This window comes from Beta vulgaris, chromosome 9 (assembly GCF_026745355.1).
Source record: "Beta vulgaris subsp. vulgaris cultivar EL10 chromosome 9, EL10.2, whole genome shotgun sequence".
In the NCBI taxonomy this organism is placed as follows: domain Eukaryota; kingdom Viridiplantae; phylum Streptophyta; class Magnoliopsida; order Caryophyllales; family Amaranthaceae; genus Beta; species Beta vulgaris.
In genome coordinates, this window is record NC_079210.1 from 22,323,980 (window position 1) to 22,338,018 (window position 14,039).

The window sequence follows — 14,039 nt, forward strand, 5'->3', positions numbered from 1 at the left end:
CCTTTAAAACTTCAGTTGGAACCATTTCAGGTGCAAACCTGATTAACTCTCATTAGTGGAAAAAACTCCTTTGTGCTACTTGTCAAGTGCTTCGGTTGAATAATCAACCTAAGCACTTGTGAAAATTTTAATATAAAAAATTAACAAGTGCTCTAGTTGAATAGCCCACCGGAGCACTTCATGTCAAGTCCTCCATTTGACTAGTCAACCGGAGCACTTGTGAATAAGTGATCCGGTTAATCAACTCGAGCACTTGCACAAGGTTTCCTCCAAAAAAATAACAAAATCTAAAACTTCCTCAGCGCCGTTTCATTTCTCAAAGTCACTCTCTCAAACTCAAGTCACTCTCTCACTCTCTCGGAAATCGCACATTCGCACTTCGTCTCCTCTCAGTCGGCTGGTCGTTGCCTCGTCGTGGTCGGTCCGCGGTCCGTTCAACTAGTGGTGCGTCGGTCGTCGGAGTCTTGGAGAAAATGGTGAGTTTCTGTTTCCTCGATTGTAATCTGAGATAAATCTAGTCCTATATTTGAGTCTCCTCTTAAATTTGATTGTTAGAAGATAAATCTAGCCCTTAATTTCGTGATTCCTGAATTTTCTTAGTCCCCTCTTTACTTTCTTTCTCTTTCCGGCAGTTACTTTTTGGTAATAATTCAATACTTTGATGGCTTAAAATATCTCTCTTGTCATGGTGGCTTTTTCTTTCTTTTTACTTCTTTTCACTTAAAGCCCTGTATTAACTGAATGCATGATGAGGTTGTAAAGGTGTCACCCCATGCTCGTGCGATAAGGGATGTGGAGGATGAGGAGCTTCGTAGCTTCTTCAATGGAATGTCACCGCGGTAGGTAAATAGTTTAGAGCCCTGAAGAACTTGATTGCTAAGGGATACCATGTGTGATTTGATTAGCTGTTGAAGATCTGATTAAATTAAATTAGTTTTTTCAATTTTGCAGTTTATACTCATTGTTGCTGCAAGCTCAGTAGGAGAGGAACTCTTCTATCGAGCTGCTGTCCAGGTTAGTAGACGTATTCAATCGTTTGGGAAATTTCCCATTAGCTGATGGAAAATTTCATAAATTATTTTCCTTTTTTATGACTTTGCCACTTGTGATGATCGAAAAAGTTGTATATAGTACTGGATATTGTCTTCTAAAGTCTCTTTGGAGTGCTCCAAAAGGGGATCTTGTATTAAAAACACTATTTTCAATTGTATGTAAAAAGACTATCTGTAATGACTGTTGCTTTGTTATATGTTCAGACTTGGTTACATTTTATGACATAACATACCATACATATTTCTTAAACTTGAAAGATGCCTTAGATGATGTCCCTCAGATGAACGACCTAAAATGCAACTGTAGATCAAAATCTATTCGCCAAGTGATGTTTTTCATTTGTTTAAAATCTGTATTTTTATCTTATTTTGCAAAATTGTTATAATGAACCTAATTAAGGTTAGAATTAATAGGTGAATTGTTGCAGCAATCTGCCTCCTTTCTCGTTAGATTGCATCTCTTTTTCTAGTTAAATTTCTTTAATTGCATTTTTCGTTGGTATGTTTTCATATTTTCTGGGAATTTGCAATTTAAGCCCTATTTTCTGTTTGAAATTATAATGTTAGTCCACAGATTTTCGAGCATTCTCAACGTTAAGGTTTTCATCTAGGTTTCAGTAATGACTTGGTTTTAATAATGTATTTGTTTGAAATTCTATTTTTTTTATCGTATGGCTTGGTTTCACCTATTACTTCTATGTTAGCTCTTGTCCTGTCTGATGTTAATTTCTCTCTGAAATATCATTTTACCCGGGTTATTCTTCTGTTTTAGTTTCTTTGGTCAAGTGTGATGTAAGATATATCCTTAGAGCTATAGCTTCATAATGAAAACAGATATCAAATTGAATGCAGGAGATGGTTTACAAGAAAGAAGCAAAAATGGAGTAAAATTTAGGTGAGTGAGCTATTTATGTTTACAGGGCTGTTGCTTGTCTAGATCTTCCAAGGTTATTTTGGCAAGCAATATGCTTGATATTGATAACCTAACATGAGCTATGGCAGGTTGCTTTGCAGGTGCCTCATCCCATTCATGATCCCTTTCATAGTAAGCCTAATTATACAAGTAAGCTTTAATTTGAATTCTACTTCTGTATGCCTGCTTCTTTATAATTTTTTATGATGTTTAACCACCATTTTGCTTAACAGAAACAAAGCCAAACCTTAAACTGAACTTGTGGGACTTTGACAGCAAGGCAGATGATTGTTTCCTCGGCCTGACATTGGTTGTGAACCCTGGCGTTTCTAGTTTAGGTGAGAAATCTATGCTGGATTGCAATGGTCATTTCTATAGGTTGCACTCACCTTGACCATCTCTAGGTCACCAAAAAGTGAAAACCAATCAAGTGAATCACTTTTTATATCAACTACGTAGTGTTGGTTATTCATGGTTGGAGATTAACTGATGTGTGGCTTTTCCACGAATGAAACAGTGTTAGTGACAACTGATTCTTCACTTGCTTGACCATCAATTTTACTTTATCTATTTTCGCACTCAAGTGTATCTTGAGAGAGTGCTATTAGAAACTTGGCGTTTGCTAATTATTGCACATGTGCTACAGGCAAGGAAGAGCTTTCGAGCTTTAAGAGGTTTGGTGAGGCTGCAAGGAGTAATGAAAGGGCATAGTGTGAAGCGGCAAACAACAAATGCATTGAAATGCATGCAGATGCTGGTTCGCGTACAAAATCATATTCAGTCACGGCGAATTCAGATGTTAGAAAATCAGGTGCTACAGCGTAAGGCTGCATATAAGAATGAGCAAGACCTAGAGAGCAGCTATTCTAAGTGGATGGTAAGTTTCATGTTCAGTTTTTCTCTATGTGATAATTCCCTCCATTCAAGCAATTCCATTCCCAACCAGCATTAAAATCGTGGATTTTATATCAATAGATGAATCCTTTTGCAGTCTGAGAACCAGGATCAATGGGATGATAGCACGCTGACTAAACAAGAAATTGAGGCTAGAATGAAGAGGAAGTATGATGCGATTGTTAAGAGAGAAAGGGCCATGGCCTATGCATATTCCCATCAGGTACTTTATCTCTTTGGCTTATATCATAAAATGGGTTTTCCTGAGCTATTCTGAACTATTTAGCGTAGAATACAGACACGTTTCTGGAACGGAGAAAGCTCGGTTCCCAGCGATGATTGGGCTTCGTTGGTACGGAAAAAGCTCATGTTTCGGAAACGGAAACATTTTGAAAGAGGGAAACCTCTGTGCCAGAAATTTTCGTGTTTCACAGATTCTCAAAGTCATAGCAAGAGGTTTTTTATGCATAAAAAAATTCTACTCAGTCCTGAATCAATATCAGTAGCTAGTAGCACCTTTTTCTGTTTGTTTTGTTTTATGAGAGAGCCTACATAGTAATACAGTACACAGAAGGTAATGCAAAAAAGTAAGCAAGAAAAGCAGATGACTACAGATATTTTTTCATGTAGTTTTTGAACCCTTGCATCTGCTCCTGTATCATTAGAAGGTACATAAACCTTATACTACTAAAATTTTTGACCCAAAAAAGCTGTATCAGAACTTTCTAATTGCTTCTTTGCATAAAACAAGAATTGGTAGATCTGGACTATGCGTACCTTAGTAACTAACTTGGTTTGATATGCCTTTGTTTGAATAGGAAATGTTTGGAATCGGAAAGCGAAGAATCATATACCTAAACTGAATCATATTGCTATCTCTACCTATGTAGAATTGTGAAAAACTGAAAACTAAATTGAGATCAGTACAGATAGGTAGAGATAATTAGGCACAAATATTGCTTTATATATAGGGTCCCAACTTTAGTTGTATTGTTTGTTTCCCTGGCGAGGAAACTGTAAATGAATGAGAGAAGAAAAAACGTATGCTGTATGCTTGCCGTTTTCAAGCTAAATCATATTATTTATTTGCTTACCTTATATAAGAAAGTTCTATTCGTGGATTCTGTTAGCAACTGAGAACTAACATTCTTCTCTGTAATCCAGTTTTCTGGTCGCTTTTTTCACCTTGCCGAAATGGGACGACTCCTCCAGTTGATCCGTCCTTGTCATTGTCATTCAGGTTGGGGCCCATTATTGGCTGTTTCCTCCCCCCACCAGCCGAGTCATTACCTCTGATTGACTTTAACGTCTTTTTTCTTTTTTTCAATGTGGAGGGAGCATAGAGATGTAATTATTTCATTTATTTTTCTTATTCCTTCTCCAACACTAAAATAATTATGTTAGGGATCACAGTTATTATGCTCCTTGGAGCGATTTGTGAATATATTATAGTTGTTTAAGTAAAGTGTATATTTTCTCCCTTTGTGCAACTTTTTCATTTTGAATCCCTCTAAATCGTCATGTAAGAGTATGCTGCTGCACCTGCACCTACCATGTGTGTACCACGGCCCTGTTTCAGTTTCTCTTTAACCCTTTTAGTAGCAATACTGCTCTCTATTTCGGGTGCGTTCTAACAGCAACAACAATTTTTTTTTTTTAAAAAAAATATACGTCAAGTGCTCCGGTTGTTAGGAAAAAACCGGAGCACTTAACTCACAAGTGCTTCGGTTTTCTCTTAACAACCGGAGCACTTGATGTATTTTGAATATATAAAATTCACAAGTGCTCCGGTTTTTAAGACAACCGGAGCACTTGTAAATTTAAGTGCTGCGGTTTTCAACCGGAGCAATTGATAAATACTCAAGTGCTCGTTTGACGTCTGCTATGGGTCAAATACGGAGCACTTGAATAGTTTTTAACCGGAGCACTTGATGTTTTGTCCACTAGTGTCTATGAACTTAGAGTAGTATTCATTGAGAGTCATGGTGCCCATCCTCAGGTTGGTAAACTCTAGGCACTTCTTTTTCCTTAAGTGAGGTGGGTAAAACTTGGTTCTCAAGGCTTCCTTAAATTGCTCCCACCCAAAATCCTTTTGAGTTGCCAAAGACTCCTTCCTTTGGGACCACCATAAGTCAGCTTCCTCTCTTAGGTAGTATGTAGCATTGTTGATTTTTAACTCATCATCACACCTAACAGCAGTAAACAGTTTATCAAACTCTCTAATCCAGTTCTCAAGACTGGCTGGGTCCTCTGTTCCATCATAGACAGGTGGATTCCTAGAGGTTACTTTCTTAAACACCTCGCCAGATAGGTCAGGCTCTTGTTGACGGTTCAACTGAGAAGTCATAGCCTTAGCCAAATTCTTGGTCAGAGAGGTCAACTCCTTAAGAGTTGCTCGAGCTTTGGATCTACTTCCGGGTCTACTGGCCATTTCTTCCTGGGTAAGAAACAAACTACTTATTAAGTTATCCTACTAAATTTGTAATTCATACAACAATCATGATTCATAATATGATTGACCAATTGCACATAACATAAAAAGAACAAACTAAAATTTTATTTATTAATCCTTGAAAAGGAATACTAACATTTATAAGGAATAGTAGTCTAACTACAGAAATATTAATTATTAAAGCTACTAAAAAAAATCTTCATCCTTATGAAAATTTAATAAAATTTCCATACTTTGTTAGATGAAAAGTCATACAACTATTCATAAGAACAACAATCTGATTGTAAATAAGGAAACAAAGAAAAAAAATTCAAACTATTTGTATTTTCGAAAATAAAAATAAAAATTTAAGTATATATATATGTATATAATAAGTTTTTATTTCGAATACTAGGTTTTTCGTGTATGGAAAAATTAATCGAGGAAGTTCCCAGGAAAGAGAGGTGCGGCACAAGCGGCCAACTTAAGTACCAAGTCTTTCCTTAGCCAGAACTTTCCTCAGAAAAATAAAGCCACACACTTATTCCTTTCTTCAAAATATATAAATTGGAAAATATTTATACTTGGAAATATAACTTTTTAGGCAGGATAAGAAAAAAAATTTATGCAAATAAAATGCAAAAAATTTATGCACTAAAATGCGAAACTCTAACTTATATGCCCTTCCTAAATCTACCCAAACTCTCATTAATAAACCTAAAGGCTCTGATACCACTTTGTAACGCCCCCAAATTTCTCTCTTTTTGAAGAGTATATTTTGATATAACACTTGAGAATATTACCGCCACGTGATAACGTTAAAGGCTAAAACTACTAACTACAAATTTAACAATGCAGCAGAATTAATAATAATAACTTCACTTTATTAAATAAATAAAAATTATTGTTTCTACTATAACAAAGGGAATTATAAAAATAATAACTACTAAACTAAGCTATGTATTACTCCTCATTAGCTCCCCCATACGAAGTATACATCAATCAACCTGTAAAATCTTCTCACCAAAAGGGCCATCACAGGGACAAAGCCATAAAACAAACAAACAAAATGTGTGTCAGTAAATTAAAATACTGAGTCCATGTATATGCGAAAATTTAAATACTTTACTAAACATTCAAAATACTCATATAAACCTTCGTTGGATACTTGAAATAACTTGTATAATATAAAGTATATAACTTTAATAAAACTCCTTTTCCTTGCCTAGGTACCTTTCCTAAAGTGTGCACACCCCCCAAGTTTAGTATTCCTTAATGAGTCTATTACGAGGGAAACTACCTTGTCCACATGACTTAATGCAAAAAGTACATGGGTGAAATATAATAGCTACCGTTCTTGCTAATAAACAACAAGTCGCAGCCTCTTTATAATTGTGACCATAAAAGATCATATAACTAATATAAATCCTTCAAAAATAATACTCCTTTAAAAAGAATAATAATTCTTATATAAAACTTTAGCCATATAAAGGCATATAAAATAGATAACTTATTCATGAAATAATCTTGGAAAATCTTATTGATCATACATGAACTAATACTTTTTTTTTATGATAATACTAATATGAATAGTAATGATAATTATGCTAATAATTAGGCAACCTTATAACAAGATAGATAATTGAGCTTGAAAAACTAATGATACTAACATATTGATACTAACATATTAGTGTAAGCTAATATCCATGACAATACTGACAAAAAAAGAAATTCAATAAGACTGCCGCACCAAGTAAAACTAATGATACTAACATATTGATACTAACATATTAGTGTAGATTAAAACAACTCTTATTCTTAAACATTAACAACTTGGACGTATTATTCCAAAATTACATCGTTCATAGTTAAACTCAACTAAAACATAAAACGTGTATTTTAATCCAAATAACCAACTTAGAAACATGATACTACACATGCCAAATATATATTAAGAATCTACATATACACGCACCTTGAATAATAATAATTACTAGGGAGGAAGAGAAAGGTAGGCTGAGAGAGAGAGAGAGAGAGAGAGAGAGAGAGAGAGAGAGAGATAGAGAGTTTAAACTTGAGAAAAGAGATTTAATTCTCAAATTTGGTGTGAAGAATATGATGGGTAAAGATCCCTATTTATACTAGTTGGCATGTAGAATCGGAATAGGATTAGGAAACTAAAAGATAGATTTTTGAGAAAAGATAATTAATTTTAGCTAGGATACACTATCTTTTTATGATCATATAGTTAGAATAGAGGAATATTCCACAAGATAAATAGTCTAGATGCTTAATTAACCAAAAGATAAAATAATAAAAAAAACAAAGTAATCAATTTGGATATAACTCCCTGACGTGAGTTTACACCTCACAGTTTTAAAGATAATATTTTTTTTTTGTAAATCTTTTGTAAATCCTTTTTGAATTTTCTTTTTAAATATTTTTAATTTTATTAACCAATTACTTGGATTAGATTTGTGAACTTAGGCCCAATATATAATTTGGGCTAGAATCTATTTGAAAACCCATTATTTAATATAAAGGCCTATTTAAAACCTTTATAATTAATAAAAAGCCTTTTAGTATATAAAACCTTTTAAAAATTTATAACTAACAACTTAATAAAAAATACAGAGTATTACAAGATGATATAATTGTAAAAGCACCCAAATAGAACTAGAGCTGGACGTACTCTTCAAGCTTGTTTCACGTCCCAACTCTTCATGGCAAGAACTTCAATGAACTTTTAGTCATTAACCCAAGTAATGCAAGTAACAAATTCGGGATTAATATTAAAATTAAAACACCACTTGCAACCTTAGATTGTAAGCCAAATCCAATAATTTGAAAAATCATCTAATTTTAATATCTTGAGTCGACTTGACGCGCATGTATCAATTACTTTGAAGTATATACTCTCAATTCAATATATGTCACTAGACTAAAAGTAGAAGAAAGAGTCCTCTAGGAAGTGTTTCGTTTAGATGCCCTTTATCAGCTTATGACCTCGCAAATGGAGAGGGATTCAAACCCCTGATATTCCTATCAATATACTTTGTTTTTAAAGACCGACTCTTTAACCGCTCAGACATCCATCCCCTTCGACCGCCCTTACGCCTATCGTCCGGAAACATTTATATTAGTATGGCATTAAGCCTACCTTGGCACACCTCCATTACTTTAAATGTGAGTTCAAAGTCTAGCTACTCTCATTGTCTAGCCTACTTACTCTAAATGTGAGCTTAATTAAATTCTAGCCTTCCTTATTGCCTAGCTGTAGACACATAATCGTGTCTCCCTATTTAAGGGTCCAATGAAGAAATATACCGCGATTAGTTGGCACGGCCTAATGGAGGAGCAGTCCGAGTAACTAGGCCATGTATATTTTGACATAATATTATAAGAGCCCAATAAATTATCCATGATGATTTTTTGAGGGGGTTTTATCCATGATGATTAATGCAAATTAAACCAGTAAAATGTTTTAAGTCCATTTTTAAATCCCAATTGAATATTTGTTGTGTTAATAAATATTTTCATAAATGTTTTTATTATCTTTAGAAAATAAATCAGATTTTCAACCCATAAAATTTGATCTCCGGATTTTTAGGGTTAAAAATGGCATCTTAAAAGTAAAGTACGCGTAGAATAAAAAACCGAATATTCCGGAATACGCGCAGGACGCGGCGGTTCAGTATGCCAAGTGCGTCCAACACATTGGCCAGATCGCGTCAGGCGCCAAAGAGCGCTGGACATGTGTACTTCTGAATCACACAGAGTCCTGCGCCTGGCACAAGTCTAGTGTGAGACGCAAGATACTTTTTTATCTTATTAAAAAAGTGTCGTGTAGGCTTTAAACTGGATGGACCACGTCAGTGCACCAATTTGCACCTGACGCGTGTCTTTGCGCGTGCCAAGTAGGCCTGCACCCGGCGCAAGGCTTTCGTGGAGCGCACGTGTTTGTTTGCTTATAAATACGGGTTGATTTCCCAAATCTTAGGCAGATTTGAATTATTATTTTTACGAACAAAAATTCTCTCGAACACTTCGAAATAAATTTCGAATACTAAACACTCTTGCACTTTCAATCTTTCGAATCAATTCATGTTCCTACTCAAACTATATTCCTGGTTCCAAGATTGCTTCGCCTGAAGGTCGTTACGCTCTCCGATCTAAACTGCAAAGGTATAATCCTGCCGATCCTTGAATAATTATATTTTATTTTATTGAAGTTACTAACCGTTTCTTGTCATGATGTAGATTTTTAATTAATGATCACGTCTCTTTGTAAATTATAACCTCTTTTTCTTTTATTTCTGTATATAATATTCATGTTATTATATGATTGTTCTATGCATGCATGATTATAATATTCATCACCTTGTATTTATTGTTAATCAAGATCTAAATCAATATTCTAACTAATTATAACATGGACAACATGCTAGGAACCCATTAATATTGATTGTGTAATAACTTGTCATTAAATAATTAGTCTTTTTATGTGTTTCCTGAACCAACTTAGATTAATTACTTTTAGGGTGCTTAAAACATTATTTGATTATTCTTTTGCATAAAATCTGTGATGAATCGATATTTAGCAGAGGCCAACAATGGGCAATATAGTTCCTGACTATATTGTACCCTCACCCCCGAACCCAATATTTTGGTTCACTTTAACCATCTATGGAGTCATGATGGGGGAATCTACATTGGTATAAATCCCTAATTTGTCCCTACGATTTTCCAATATCCAATTACGTTTATGATTCTTCCTTTGAAGAATTGTTGGCGACTTCAAAACGATTTCAATACAAAAACCTTAACAATGGGATAGTCATATAAAAGCGCTCTCATCGCGTGTAGGCATTAAAGGAATTGAAAAATCCACGCCTACACTAACCTAATTACTCCGCTCGTAAGTTCAATGTCTAGCCTCCATCATTGTCTAGCCTACTTATTCCAAATGTGAGTTCAAGTTCTAGTCTTTTTAGTCTGCTTTTTCCCCTAGTCTTACTACCTATCACCTCGCCTGCTTACTCTCCCCTAAGTTCAAAGTCTAGTATTCCTTAAGTCCATGTAGGCAATCTTCTTTGAGTAGTTTGCTTACTCAACCTGTAAGTTTAAAATCTAGTATTCTGCCAAACCCATCATTGAATCGAATCCACTTGCATAGTCCAATCCTGTCCATTTCTGCATATGAATATAGTTAGGCCCATGTATACATCATGGTCAAGCCCATACTAAGCCAAAGGCCATGTACATTTGAAGTCCTCCATTAAAAAAATCATATTTCATTTTTATTTCCCACTTCCCATTTCCATTTCCATTTCCATTTCTCATTTTCATTTCCTATTTCAAAAATCATTTCTTGAAGCTTACAAGTAAAGTCCATTCGATAACTGTTTAGGATAGATTATGAGGTCATAATTTTGGAACGTCCCATAGAGAGGCAAAAAGGTCAGCCCACTTCTAGAATCGTCAAACAAATCCTCACTTTTTAGACGAGTCGTCTGAAACTTCTGAATCATCATCTGAAATGGGAGAGACTAATGAACAACTCAGTGACATCATGACTCAACTCCAACTGATGAACTCTCATCTTGAGGAACAAGACAAATAGATCAAGATGTTGAGAGAGAAACTAACAACTGACAAAAAAGAACAGGAAGATACTCCACAACCACCACCTCCTTTCAAGTTCGATACTGAACTGAGATTCAAAAAACTCGAGCAATTGACCAGTCAATTCCTACACTCGAGAGTTTAACTCATGGCCATGATGTCATTGATCCTAAACAGATGGAAAACCTCCTTAAAAAGGTAGCATTGGGTGACCTCCCAAAAAAATTTAAGGGGGTCGATAACTCAAATTATGATTCGAGAGCCTTTTTCATCTCTATGTCTCTCAATGGAAAGCAATTGTTCGATTCCCTTATGATATGAAATTAAAACAAGTTCTTGCTAACGGCAAAAAAAGGGCACAAGTGGTATTCAGGCTCTTATTTTTGCAACTTTAGCCGCAACTTATATAACCTTGGATGCAAATCCATCCAAGTGGTTCAGATCATTGAACAAAACTAAGCTGGATGACTGGGACTACATCAAAGAAGAGTTCCGTAGGCAATATATTAACAAAACCCGGCTTTCTATTAGTCATCGTGAGTTGGAGTTAACTAAACAAAACTCCCACGAAGACTTCTTCACATTCATTAATAGATGGAGGGAAAAGACCGCACAAATGACTAACATACCATCTGAAGAGGATCTAGTCCGACTAGGGATCCGTAACTTGCAATCCAAGTACGAAGATCACATTAAATTCCAACCTATATAGTCTTTCACGAAGGTATATAAGGTGGGCCTACTTATTGAGGCGGAGGTGCAAGCCTCTAAAAATAAGGGTTACAATGACAACAATTCTTTCAAAAAGAGTAATAATAACCTGTTTGGCTCCAAGAGTAATGAAATCAATGCCACATGGACACCGAAAATAGGGGTCATTAGACACAAAAATCCCAAAGAAACTTCACTCCTCCGGACATGACTTTGGATGAAGATTTCAATAGGCTTCATGCAAGAGAAGCAATTCAACCCATTGGTCCTACTCTAGATGCCGCATATGAGAAGTGATCTTCATAATGGAATTCCAACTTCTACTACAAATATCACCAAGGTAACAGGCATCTAACATATATGTGTTGGGGCTTAAAGAATGCTCTACAGGATATGGTTGATAATGGTCCGCCTGTAGCAAAAGTCATCAATAATAATAACCCCTTGGGCATCATAACTACAGTGCAAGGAGCTTAGTCATTTAGTGTTAGTTTTCTAGGTTGAGTCTGAGAGTCCCTCCCCTATCTAGCTCCTTTCTTTCCTTTCTAGGATTTTAATTTTACCAGCCTCATGTTTTATTTAATTCAAATTAATAAAATAATTGCAATTTCTTTCATTGTCATTGGCCTTCCATCATTTATTCTTCTAATTCAATGATGAAATATAAATCACTCAAATGACCTTGATTAATAAAAAAAAATACAAAGAAATAAAAAAATGAAAAAAATTGGATTATGAGTCATTTCCCTCTCCAAACATAAGCCACATTTCATAAGCCATCTCCATGTAACCCAAAAATAAAATCCCTTTGACCACCATTCTTTGTAATCTTAAGCCAAATAGCCTTTCAACTCAAAGCTCCTTAAAATAAGCCTTCAAACTTTCCAATACCCAAAAACACAAAAAAATTGTGTGCAAGCCTCATAACAAAAAAAATCAATCCAGACAAACATAAGAAAGAAAGAAAATTCAAAGTGCGAAAGAAAAGCAAAAGCAAAAGAAAATGTACAAAGCAAAAATGCAAAAGCAAAAAAAAAAAAAAAAAGCCAAAGGCAAAAATCAAAGTAAAGCTAGGAGGCTTGCACACAATATCTAACCCTCATTCCAAATCCTTCAATCTATCAACCTTAAAAACCATAAACCCTATCTTGGCATTTTAAAAAAAAGAAGCTATGATCCTTACCTTGGCCCATCCAATTGAAATTTCATCCAAATCCCTGAACCTTAAACATAGACCATAAAGCTTCCATCAATCTTAACTCCTTCTTTAAGGTATGTCCAAGCCCGCAAGGTTGAAAACCCGAAAGAGCGACCTAGGAAAAAGTTAGGGCACAAAAAATAGATCCAGAACTACGAATGATCTAACTCCTCAAAGATGCATAAGAATCCTCATCTTGAGGTCCGACTGCTTTAATAAGATAAATTAATCAAGGTCAAATGATTTGACTTTCTATAATTCAGAAGCATACTATTTTAGACGCCGACATAGACTCGAGTCTGAACCTAGCTACATCAAAGGCTTTTCCCACATGTATTTATTTGAGACATAAATTAAACCATTTTATTTTTCTATCCGAACTCTCCTTGTCCATGAAGGACTCTTTGATAATTTCACGGTCTCTGCAATATCTGACTTTGCTTACATATCAACCCCTCAGTAAAGAAACTCCAATTATTCCTCCGAATCCTAAGTACAAGTCATAGCTTCTAATCTAGGCTAAGAGTACCTAACTCAAGACAAGCTTACCAAAGAGGAGGCTTCCTATTCAGGTGGTTCCTCCAAATCAAAATCTAGAAGAGTTGTAATATGCAAATCTCACTTGCAGACTCCAATTCATTACCAAAATAGTTTTTGATAATAAATCTATCTATTTCTACAACTCCAGTTCAATCTATTTATCTATACGAATCCAGACCTTCTAGCTTCGCAAACATATATATTTAGATCCTTTCCTATACTTGCATAACCCTGACCTCGCATGAGATTCCTCGTATACCTTAGCTTGGCATAACATAAGCATCTCATGCATCCTTAGAGAGTCTAAGTTTGCAGCCTTGCATTATTATCTGAGTTGTTTACACGTGCTATCTGCTAACATCTTCTCTTATAGGTAATCAATTCACTTGTAGTTGGTTATGGTCTTCCAGACTTTGTTTTGCAAAAACGATCAGTTCTAGACTTCAGAGCGTCTAAAATTGTTATTTGTCCCGACACCATATACTTTGACTTTCTGTTTCCTCAACCTCAGGCAAAGTGGAGGCTTCTATAGACACAAAATCATTTCTAAGCATGTAGTACCCAAAGATGAAACATATCGTCATCCTAATTGGCCTGCTCCAAAGGAAGAGCAATCAAACAAACTAAACCCAAAACCGTTTCGAAAATATAAAGCCTATTTAATAAATCCAAGCC

At 35.2% G+C, this 14,039-nt stretch overlaps 2 protein-coding genes across 14 annotated transcripts; one reads left to right on the forward strand and one right to left on the reverse strand.

Moving 5' to 3' along the window:
• Window positions 1-311: 311 nt before the first annotated feature.
• Window positions 312-4,319, forward strand: LOC104903044 (protein IQ-DOMAIN 13-like). 13 transcript variants are annotated; one of them, XR_008967725.1, is made up of 9 exons: window positions 312-476; window positions 763-843; window positions 952-1,014; window positions 1,887-1,947; window positions 2,055-2,115; window positions 2,199-2,303; window positions 2,612-2,842; window positions 2,957-3,082; window positions 4,024-4,319. XR_008967725.1 is itself a non-coding variant. In XM_057392040.1 (4 exons), exons 2-4 carry the CDS (start codon window positions 2,663-2,665, stop codon window positions 4,153-4,155), a joined length of 438 nt encoding a protein of 145 aa, XP_057248023.1. In that variant the 5' UTR covers window positions 2,199-2,303; window positions 2,612-2,662; the 3' UTR covers window positions 4,156-4,319. The 13 variants fall into 13 exon arrangements, 1 of the variants encoding a protein (XP_057248023.1); XR_008967728.1 differs by having other exon boundaries at window positions 763-839; XR_008967731.1 differs by lacking the exon at window positions 312-476 and having other exon boundaries at window positions 579-843; window positions 2,055-2,097.
• Window positions 4,320-4,774: 455 nt separating this feature from the next.
• Window positions 4,775-5,290, reverse strand: LOC104903066 (uncharacterized). Its single transcript, XM_010691042.1, has one exon. It carries the CDS (start codon window positions 5,288-5,290, stop codon window positions 4,775-4,777), a length of 516 nt encoding a protein of 171 aa, XP_010689344.1.
• Window positions 5,291-14,039: the final 8,749 nt, after the last annotated feature.

Bases quoted from the DNA above. Each gene is read 5' to 3' on its own strand.
- LOC104903044 (XM_057392040.1), top strand. From the start codon at position 2,663: ATGAAAGGGCATAGTGTGAAGCGGCAAACAACAAATGCATTGAAATGC. The intron at 2,843-2,956 runs GTAAGTTTCATG...ATCCTTTTGCAG, and splicing joins GCAGCTATTCTAAGTGGATG to TCTGAGAACCAGGATCAATG. The intron at 3,083-4,023 runs GTACTTTATCTC...TCTGTAATCCAG, and splicing joins CCTATGCATATTCCCATCAG to TTTTCTGGTCGCTTTTTTCA.
- LOC104903066 (XM_010691042.1), bottom strand. From the start codon at position 5,290: ATGGCCAGTAGACCCGGAAGTAGATCCAAAGCTCGAGCAACTCTTAAG.